The 10772-nt window shown below is 58.1% G+C and overlaps 1 protein-coding gene across 1 annotated transcript in view; it reads right to left on the bottom strand.

The window, feature by feature from the left end:
* Window positions 1-4054: 4054 nt before the first annotated feature.
* ABCC12 (ATP binding cassette subfamily C member 12) overlaps window positions 4055-10772 on the bottom strand; it is a 36852-nt gene continuing 30134 nt past the window's right edge. Inside the window, exons 23-28 of the mRNA XM_037066378.1 lie at window positions 9109-9298; window positions 8462-8621; window positions 7567-7645; window positions 6519-6632; window positions 4914-5078; window positions 4055-4819 (exon numbers count right to left, since the gene is read on the bottom strand). Coding sequence (XP_036922273.1) covers window positions 4727-4819; window positions 4914-5078; window positions 6519-6632; window positions 7567-7645; window positions 8462-8621; window positions 9109-9298 — 801 coding nt within the window. The 3' untranslated portion in view covers window positions 4055-4726. The remainder of the gene's footprint in view (window positions 4820-4913; window positions 5079-6518; window positions 6633-7566; window positions 7646-8461; window positions 8622-9108; window positions 9299-10772) is intronic.

Genomic DNA, 10772 nt, shown 5'->3' with positions numbered 1-10772 from the left:
CACTTCCTGTGTGACTGAGGAGGCTTGGTCCAGGTCGTAGTGATCACGCCAGGGACGAGCCCCAGACCAGGGAGCTTGGGCCTCCGCCATCCGTGAGCCCCTTTTCCCTTTCCACGCCTTCCCTGGTGGTCCCTTCCTGCCCCATGAGTATCTGGGGTCGCCCCTGTGTAAACGACACTTCCATCTGCATTTCAGCCCTAACTGCAGCGCTGGGCCTGTGCTGCCTGCTGCCTGCTGGGCGTCTCTAGTGAGATGGTGTCACCGGGCCATTTCTGAGCTGGTTCATTGTTAGGCTGGACACCTCCCTGCTGGGTAATCGCACCATCACCCGGTTACCCAGGCAGGGACATGAACGTCCCATCGGCCACTGCGAACCATGGACCCTTTTGTCTCCCTCTGTCTACTCCGCTGTGTCTGGGCCAGAGTTCTCCTTCCTGAGGTGACACAGCAGCCTTCTAAATGCCCTCTGTCCCCAGGTTCTTCCCTCCCTCTGCTCCAGGCCACATCCCCAGTGAGCAAAAGTCACCTACTCAGAAATCAGCAGTCCTACATTGCCCGGAGGGCATAGGCCCAGCCCCTTTGCATGACATCACATTGTTAACTAGGGACTCTGCGTTCCACTGCTATACATTTCAGTCGTACACAGGAAGTTCTAGAAACCCACCGAGTGGCAGTGTCAGGGACATCTGCAGTCCTCCGGCCCACCACTGGCCTGTCCAGCCTTCTCTCTCACCCACCACTTCTCACACTCTTCATCTGGCCGCCAGCCCTTCTGGAAACAAACCAGTTCCGTCTGCTTTCTTGGGACCGTCGAGACCACTTCCGCTCGGAATGGCCCACCTGCCCTCTGCCTCCAAGCTGCCCCTCAATTCCCGGCCCTCCCACAGAGCACCCCCGCACCCTCGAACCGTCCCTCCTCTCCGTGGCCTCTGACCCCGTGTGCCCCGTCCCCTTGTCTGCACAGCTCTCTCTGCCTCCTGGTGAAGCGCCGCTTTGATACTTCTGAGGCTGTCATCTCACCGCGCCAGGCAGCACACGCGTCATTACGTAGCTGCATTCTCTTCCCCGGACTGGGCAGCGCGCTCCTGGAGGCCTGACTTTTTCCGTGTAATCTCTCCGCTGTTTCTAGAACATTTCTGACGACAGCTTTTCTCGACGTTGGCTGCACCTTACAGTCTCCAGTGGAGTTTTATTTTAAAAAAACCACGAAAGCCAGGTCCCACAGCCAGTGATTGAGATGTAAGTGGTTCGATGCGAGGTCCCAGCCCAGGTTTTATGATAGATCTTTCCAGGTGTTTCCGTCGTGCAGCCAGGCGTCAGCACTTGTGCTGGAGTGTATCCGGAGGCCTCAGAAAATGGTTGATTGATATTTGATCTATGGACTGGAGTGGGGGGGGGGGAGTTCATTACTCCAAGTTAAGTGAGCTGCCGTCACAAGGTACCTACCCCGGCAGACTGGACCCGCGCTGTCTGGGTTGAGGAGGGTCGTGTTGGTGGTGGTGACGATGACAAGGGTGACAAGGATAACCCCAAACAGCTGCACATCTCGTCTCAGCGGCAGGCAGTAGTTCCCCAGCAAGAAATCAGGTCAGCCCCGGTTTGGTGTCTGCAAAGCCTCCCCTTCCCAAGGGCGCCTTGTGACTCCCAGCAGGACTCCTTACAAGACAGAAGCTGCCTCCCCGCCTCCTCAAGGGGAATGACCCAGTTCCGCCCCTTCCCGGGGCCGCACGGTGTGAAGAGCTACAGTTCATTTGTCATTTAAGGGACCTGGCACAACGCAGCTCTTGTCCTAATGAGGCCTGGCTCCCCGGGAATGGGCCAACGGGCTGGGACTCAGCCTGTGTGCCTGTGGCCTGAGATGTCCTTAGAAGGGAGGGCTTGTCACCAGGTAAGAGGCATTTGCTAAACAGGCTAGTGTCCGGCTCCAAGGTCAGAGTGGGGCCCACCCTTGACCTCCCCCAGCACCTTGTAGGCGGGGAGCGGCTTCCCCTGCTGGGTGGGAGGGAGCATCTTCGCCCATGAAGTGGCCCCACAGTTACAGCCAAGCATTTGGGGGCCTGGGGGCCATTTCTGCCATTTTATGTCAGAGTTGACTGAAGATTATCTTGGTTAGGAGCCAGGTGAGATGTGTGATGTAAAAATCAGGCATGAACTTTCTTCTTCCTTCGTTCAGCTTCCACATGAAGCCAAAAAGAACTGGAGGGGTCTCAGCAGAGCAGGAGCAGAGGGTCCTGGGCTGTGCTTGTGGGAGACAAGCTCTCGGCGGCTCTCGCCGCACTCGGCCTCAGGTTCCCAGTGGAGAGACAGGGTGACTCACTGGGCTCCCATGACAGTCCAGGATGGGCTGGGGCAGGGCACGGGGCAAGTGTGGCCTTCGTGTGATTGAGTTTGACCCTGACCCTTGCTCCGGCAGCCTGGTCTCTGTGTCTCACAGCCCCCCAGTGGGGGTGTTGGCCCCCCACCTCCAGGACAGAACACCGCCTCCACTGGGAGCCAATCGGAACGGCAACCGTCAGCCCGGGTCTTCCAGACAGAGGCGCGTCAACAAGGGAAATAAATGGTCAGACTGGCAAGGCAGGAGCCAGGGAGCCAGACAGAGGGCAGGGAGTCCCTGTCATCTAAGGCCCGAGGGGCAGCAGCGGGAGACAGATCAGCAGAGTTCAGCAGCCAGGCCTCCAGGCAGGGGCTGCTGGGAAGCACCTGGGTCAGTAGAAGGAGGATTGGGACCCCCTTCACCCCCCGCCACGCCACAGACAGAAGGAGGGGGGGTCCCCTGCCTCCTCCCTTCCTTGTCCCCTCCTCTCCTCCCTCGCGGGGAGTCTGAGAAATGTAGTTTCCCCGTGACACAGGAACTGGGTCTGAGAGGAGCAGGAAGTTGACACGCATGGCCTCCTTTTCTTCTCTCTAAGCCCTGAGTTTTGGCCCTGTGGGTGACAGAGGGTGTCTCTCGCCAGGAAGCCCCGACAGCCACGGCAGAGGGACGCTGGGACCCTGCATACCAGGCTGCAGACCGTGCCGGAGGGCAGGACCGGAGGTGCCGCTGGCCCCGGGCATTCAACTTCCTCGTTTCCTTTCTTTTTTGCCCTGGCAGGTGCCTCAGTTGTTTTTATTATTAATCGGGGATTTCTCTTTCATGTGCTTTATGCGTCTTTGAAAGATTAATTTCAACCAAATGTGTAGGTTCTCACGGGGCTAATCCATTCTTCAGACTCTCTGAACAAAGGATGTCTTTTCTTTCTCATCAGTAGCCCCAGGCCCAAGCCTGGCTCTCCCTGCCCCAAGTCCCCGTCTGACGCACTCACTCACCGCCCTCTTTCTTTGTCACAGAGAGAAGGGTCGGGAGTGGGAGCGGTCAGGTGGAACACCAAGGGAGTGAGCGAGTCCCTGGAGGGCGAGAGGCTGGGCTCACACGTCTGCCCTCACCTCCAGCCTCCGGCCTCTGACCTTTGGCTGTGTGCTCTCTGGCACCTTGGACTCAACTCCCTAGCACCATCATCGGCTAGCGGAAGGAGAGATCACTTTGTTATTTCCTCGGTGGCTTGGGGCACAAAGCAGGGCCCCGCCCACCTTGTCAGGAACCCCCTGTGTGCCCTCGGGAGGACAGCTTGGCCCTGCCACTGGGCGGGAACTGGCCCCCCTCCCCCACCGTCTTCCACCCCTGCCACTCTTTGGATGCCCTTGAGTGAGCAGGTTTTCACCTTCTGGGCCTGCTTGCTCCTAATCTGAGCGGTGAGGGGCTGGACAGCCAGTGGGCCCTGGGTGTGAGCCCCATGTCCTCGCCTGCCATCCAGGTGACTTGGGCAAACACGAAGGGCCATTCCCACCCAGTGGGCCGAGTGGAGGACTCACTGATTGCACGCAGTCTGGGGGCTCGGCCCGGGGGCTCAGCCTGGGGCTGACAGAGTCCGCCAGTGCTCTGACGCAGGACACCGGAGGAGTGGGGGACTTGGGGTGGTGGCAAAACAGCGTCTTCTCTGCGGAGATGCTCCCTGGGAGCAGCACAGGGGTCGGGGAGCCCTCAGGGAGGACGTGGGGAGACAACCTTGCGGGCGGTTGAGCGTCCTGCTGCATTTTAATGACCGACAGAGAGGACAGGCAAACGCTGTTTACAGACAGAGCCCGACAGTTCGTCTCCGGGTTATGCGAGTGGGTCCTGTGGACCCCACCACAGGGCTTTTTTGTTTTGCTCTGTTTTGTTTCAGTTTCTCGCTGAACTCTGTCCTCAGTGTCCGTGCTAAAGGTCCAGGCAGTGACTGCTCGTCTCACACTCAACATACAAGTGAACGGGAGTTAAACGTGAGGAAAGCTCGGCTCTCTTCCCTCCGACAGCAAGGCAGGGAGCCGCACACACTCCATCCTCGGAACCGGTCCGTTCCGGTCACACTGACCAGTTTGGAACTGGGGGGCACCATTTTTCAGGCATGGAGGTGTCATTGAGAAGGACACAGGAGGGACCCTTGGGGTTTCGGGAGGCGAGGGGCAGTTTTGTGACCCACCAGCTTTGTCTGCCTCTGCTCACCACCAGAACCAGCTCCCAGCCCACCGAGTGAGGTCAGGGGCATGGACCAGGTGAGGCCGGGAGGCCCCCTCTGGCCAGCTCAGCCTGGGCGTCGGGGGTGGGGGTGACAGGGACCAGGGCTCCCTGTGGGGATGACAGCCCTCCACCCGTGGGCTCATCCAACTCCTCCTCCCTTAAAACCAGCAGACGTGGCTCTTGCTGGGACCTTCAAAATCGGACTTTGTTTTCTGCCGCCAGTAACAGGGCAAAGGCAGACTCCGGCTTCTCGGCGAGGACTTCAGGCTGGTCGAACTCAACCACCTGCGAGCCAGAGAGGGAAAGCCGACGATGTCAGAAGGTACCCACCGCCTGTGCTCTGGGGGCCCAGGCTGGTGACACCAGGGACGCCCAGTACCTTCCCGCTGTCCATGACCAGGACGAGGTCGCAGTTGAGCACGGTGTTGAGGCGGTGGGCGATGGTCAGCACCGTGCAGCCTTCGAAGGCCTCCTTGACGGTGCTCTGCAGCAAGCTGTCAGTCTTTGAGTCCATGGAGGCTGTGGCCTCGTCGAGCAGAACGATCTGGTGAGGGAGAGGCGTTGGAAACGTCACACCAAGCCACAGCTGTGCCAGGAGGAAAATGTATCGTCTCAGCTCTCTGTTTTCATGTTGTTGTTTTTTACGGAGAAGGACTGAACGGTAACAAGCTAGGTGCCCGTCTGAAAACGCGAGGGAAATAATGGCAACGTGAAAGCTGCATCACGCCTCCTTCGCTTCATCAGAGGGCCTGGCCGGGGCACGGCGGGTTGTATGTCTTTACTCCCAAAGTGGTTTGCCCTAACCCTGTGCACCAGCAGGAAGAAGCCCCGGGGTTAGCTGCCACGGGTCAGCGTGCAGCGAAATAGCAAGGCTTATGTCGGCCCTCCGCTGCTGCTGCTGCTGCTGTGACAAATTCACGCAGAAGCCGAGGTGTAAAGCAGCAGGAATGGACTGCCTCCCAGTTCTGGGTGCCGGAAGCCCTGAAGTTCAAGTGTGGGCGGGGCCGCATTCCTTTTGCAGGTGTGCGGGAAGAAATCAGCCACACACCTTGTCCGGCTTCTAGATGCTGCCTGCCCTCCTAGGCGTCGCTCTGACCCCCACTGCCATGGTCAAGCCCCTTGCCTTTCTCGCTCTCTGGCCTCTCTTACAAAGACCGAGGCCTGCCCAGCTTATTGGGGATAATCCCCACATCTCAAAACCCTTGACTTCATTGCCTGTGCAGAACCCCATTTCCTGGGTGAAGTAACAGTCACGGATTCCAGGTACCAGAAGGTAAACGTCTCCTGGGGACCAGGGGGCATTATCCTGCCACCCACAGTGCTGGCCTGCAGTCAGAGGGCGCTTGTCTGGTGCTCTCCCATTGCTCGCCCTGCTTGACCTTAGCTAAATTGCTTAACTCCCCTGAGGCTCCATTTGTTTCCTTGTTGGGAGAAGGGGTCACACCTTATTAAGAGCGTGAAATGCAAACACAACACGAACAGCAGTCAGCACTGAGGATGAGCTGGCTCCCTTTCGACCATTAGCTCGTCTGGAGGGTTCGGAGAATGAACCCCCTACAGCTCCAGCGTCCCCTTCCTGGAAACCAGTCAGCAGGGATGTCTGAGCGAGCGTGTTCCCATTCTTAGACCCCAGCATTCTCGAGTGTCCCGGGGACTATTCCTCAGGCCCCGGAACCGTTCAGGGGCAAAGGGCAGACGTTGAGAGGGACATTTCCCAGGCTCCGACCGCCCAGGAGGCCAGAATGCCTAAGCAAGAACCCCCAGCGAGAGACCCGGGAGAGGCAGGTGCTCTTGCTGCAAATGACGGTTGTTACCCAGTTTCTACCGCTCACAACTGTGCCTTAAGAAAGAGCAATCGGTTTTTAAGTGGCTCAGTTGCGCTCTCTTTGCCGGAAGACAAAAACAGGCTCTACCCCCTGGGTCGAGTGGCCCTGCAGGAAACTTCCAAAAATCGAGCGGCCCATCGCCCACGCCGTGCCCTTACTTTCGAGTCCCGGAGGAGCGCTCGGGCCATACAAAGCAGCTGCCGCTCCCCCACTGAGAAGTTTTCTCCGTTTTCTGTGACTTCTGCCTCTAATTTCTCCGGGAGCTTCATTATCTGGAACACAGAGAGCGCCATGCTCGTGCAGGGGATCTATAAACCGGCCCGGGGTCCTCTACACGCCCCTCCCCTTGCGCTGCGGGGAAGGAAGTTTGAAGTGACAATCATCTCTGAGTTGCAGGTGGGCACCAGGAAAAGACCAGGGAGGGGGCCAACGTTAATCGTTCAAAACTGCAGCGTGAGTTCACCCCGCCCACACCTCCCCAAAGAAGGCAAACGGTGCTCTCAGTGGGGGCTGGAGAATCCCGGCCCCTGTTTCCCTGACCAGAGTAGAGGTGGGCGGGACAGTTTTCTGCTTGTGGAGAAAGGTGAGACGGTGTCTGGCTTATTTAGCAGGACGTGTCCACCTGGCATGGAGATGTGCTCACCTCGGAACTGAGTCCTGGGCAAAACTGTCCCCCGTGGGCCGCAGAGCGGGCCACGCTGCCCTGTGGGGCCCAGCCACAGCCCGAACCAGCCAGCGCCCCACAAACCAGCCCGCCTGCCTTTTCGGAGCATGCCACGCCCCTCGCCTTCCAGGGCTCATTGTTCCCAGAGGCAAACAAGGCTACCAGCAGAGCGATAAGGCCCGTTCTGGGTTCCACGCCACGTGGACGTGGGTTCAAGTCCCCACTCTGCCCTCAACTAGCCTGCACCTGCCACGCCTGAATCTTAATTCCTGCATCTCTAACGGAGGTGGTAGGGGCACCAGCCTTGGAGGGTCAGACTGAGCAGGGCGATGGTTGCAGAGACCTCAGCTGAGTCCTTGCTGAGACCCAAGAAACCTGGTCTGTTGCTTTTAAAAAATTATAACAAGTAAACAAGGATTGGGTCTTTTGACGTGTGTGGGGCCATCAGATAAACCTGGCCCCGTGCTGGCCGGGTGTGTGCCTGGCCGGGTGTCTGGGCTCGGGGGTTAAACAGACTCCGCCCAGACGGCCTGGAGACCTACTGTGTCTCTCATGAACGTCCTTTCCAGAACCTGCCAGAGCGTCTCGTCCGTGTGCCGCTCGAAGGGATCGAGGTTGTACCTGCGGTGGAGGAAAGGGGGAGCTGGATGGCTGAGAGCGAGGGGCTGGGGGCCGCCTGTGGCTATGACGCAGCCGCCTCCTGGACAGTGCTCACTTAGCCCAGGACTGGGACCCATAAACCGCCAACCTCAGGCCCCAAGAGCAAGGACCTGCAACTCTGTGACAGTGCAGACACCTCTGAGGAGGCCTATGGGAAGGCCCGCCCAGCCTTGGCGCCAAGCTAGGCGTTCAGGGAGACTCACTGGCCTCTCAGAGGCCTGGGGCAGCTGTGTGCCTTTGACCTGCCCACGTTTTCGGCAGAGAGAAAGGGACAGGGAGCATCGTGACGGGCCGAGGCATTCACTCTGCCTTCAGAAGCACAGGCTGCATCTACAGCTCCCGGGGCTCTCAGCAGGAGGGCGAGCAGGAGGGCGAGTGGCTGGTTGGTGGGGTGTGAGTGTGCACACGGAATGTTCTTGGCATAATACTGAGCATGGCCCCTGTGCCCGTGGGGAGACAGCCCTCTCGGGAGAGGCCTGGCCATTTATGGGGCGAAGTGAGAAACCGGCTCTCTCCTTGAGCCTGGACATCGGACCCTCAGCCTTACAGAAGCTGCAACCCCCTGTTCTTGCACTTGAACCTCTGCTCTGATGCACCTCCCGACAGACGGCTGCCCCGCAGCCTCACTGGGCAACAGGTGGCAGCCCCTTGGCCCGCTGCCTCTCTCTCGGGAACAGCAGCCCCGGGCCGGCCACGCTATGGGCGCTTCCCAGAGTCCCTGGCCGGTCTGATTTCACTCTCCAAAAAGAGGAGCGCACAGCGACCGCAAACAGCTACCTTACTGTACCTACAAACAGGACAGGGTCCTGGGGGATCACGGTCAGCCTGGTCCGGAGGTCCTCCAGGCCCACCGTGCAGATGTCCACCTCGTCGATGAGGATGGCGCCGCCGGCGGGCTCCACCAGGCGGAACAAGGCCACTCCCAGCGACGACTTCCCTGGGAGCAGTGAAAGTGAGAACGAGGCGAACGTCACACCCAAGGACCGGTGTGTCGTCAGGGGACCTCTGACACAGTGACAGCGGCTCCGTGAGGGTAACAAGAGGCTCCGCCCTGTGCGGGGACCACCGGCCACCCCCACATGGTCCCCACGCCCCTCCCCATGGCGGCGGCTCGCTTGCACGAAGTGCATCCTCTGGGTCCCGTTTCACCAGAATGATCCTCATTTAATTAATTCAAAACCGATGTGTGTTTGCTTCCAAGCCCACACACCCGTTCAACTTGAAATCCTAATTTACAGTAAAGAGGTTTGAGGGGAAGATACAGCCAGTCTGCTTCTCTCTCACACTCACACATACACACACACACACACACACACAGTCACTCACTCACACACACACCACCTTCCAATGCAGTTCCACCAGCACACTCAGTAGAAGCCCAAAGAAAGCCACCGGGAAGAAAGACAGCCAGAGCCTGTCCTCACCAGAGCCTGTCCTTCCGACAATCCCAACTGTCTGCCCGCTCTGGATGTTCAAGTTCAGCCCGTTGAGGACGAGGGGGGTGTTCTCTCTGTATCTCATCTGGTAGTCCCTGAACGTTATCTCCCCACGGCTGGGCCAGTCCTGGGGGCAGGTGCCCACCTGGAGGGGCTGAGTGCTCTCCGGGACGCAGGTCTGAAAAGCAAGAGGCCCACGGACGGGTGAGGGCTCGTTCGCCTTTCCGATCACCTGTCGCGTTTACTCACACGAGTCTGGGGTGAGTGTCCGGGGGAGCTAGACCCATAAGGACCCGGCACGCGGGACACTCACACTCCTGGGGGAAGGTCAGAACGTGAAGAACAGACCCCGGAAATGAGGGCCATAGAACAGAGGAATGCAGCGGACTGCGGACTGTGTTCCGAGAGGGTGGGAGGAGCAAAAGTAGCAGAATGGTGGAGAAGAGCGCTATGGGGGTGGAGACATGAGAGGAGTTGAGTCCAGTGCCCCCCCCACCCCCCACCAGGCCCTGGGTGAGTGGGTGGCTCATAGGAAGGCCCTGAGGCAGAACAAGCTTGGGCACTTGGGGGAATAGAAAGAAACCTCACGCATGACGACTCTAAGGGACAGCTCCCGGGGGGTGCCTTGTGGGCCTGGGCAAGCGTCCTCTGTGGTGACACGTGGGGGCCAGGCCTTGAGAGTCACAGAGTTTATCCAGATTCAATCTCAGCACCCAAGGAGTCAAAGTGTTGGGAGCAGGACGGTGACAGGAACGCAGGACTTCAAGTTCTGAGTTGCCTGGGAGGGACATTTACATTCCCAAAGAGCCCAGGAAATGCCAAGTCCCGTGAGGGACGGAGCGACTTGGCTGCCTTACGACACCAACGCCTCCTCTGAAGTTAGAAAGTCCCTGTTAGGGACAAGAAGTGGGGCTCCCACGTGTCCCACTGGTGTGGCCAGCCAGCCACATTGCAGGTCCAGAAGCAATCACGGTCAGCCAAGGAAGTGGTGGTATCTCTCGACATTGAGTCTCTTTAACCCGTGGAATATTTACCATTAATCAGAAAAGCGTTTCAGACAAGCAAAATGGTAACACTAATGTTTTTAGTTTAAGGAATCCGCATGTTGGATGTCTTAGGTTTTCATAATAACAACATCCGAATGTGTGAGTCTAATTTAAAATCGCCACTGAATGATTTATTCAGGCATGATTTTAAGTTAAAAGCACACCATTTGTGCACAGCGTGGGGATCGCTGGGCAGAGTCCAGCCCACTGGGTTTGCAGGTTGGTTACATGAATCTGTGGGCGTGCATAAATCAGTGTTCATTAGAGTCACGCCCCTGGGGGGGGGTTGGTTAAATCCGACAACGCTCAGGGTACTCACAAAGGAGATGTAATCGATTACATTTTAAAACACCATTTTAAATGTGTTAAAGTGGCGGATTAGGTCTGTAACGGGGCCAGATGCTATTTAAGGGCCTTTCAAGGTGCCGGCTGGACTTGGGGAGCCCTCTTTCCAAAGCACAGCAGGGTTCGTGGGGTGAGCAGGAACGCCTTTAAAGGGAAGTTAGACTGGTTTTTTTTATGCTATGTACTTCTTAGTCAACCGAGTATTAATTTTTAGAATCTAAGGTAAGCCACCAAACTCCCTTTACGGTGGAGAGAAACAGC

This window comes from Sturnira hondurensis, unplaced genomic scaffold (genome assembly GCF_014824575.4).
Source record: "Sturnira hondurensis isolate 20B ecotype Veracruz unplaced genomic scaffold, ASM1482457v3 Scaffold0016617, whole genome shotgun sequence".
NCBI lineage: Eukaryota > Metazoa > Chordata > Mammalia > Chiroptera > Phyllostomidae > Sturnira > Sturnira hondurensis.
This window is presented reverse-complemented; position numbering and strand designations above follow the sequence as displayed.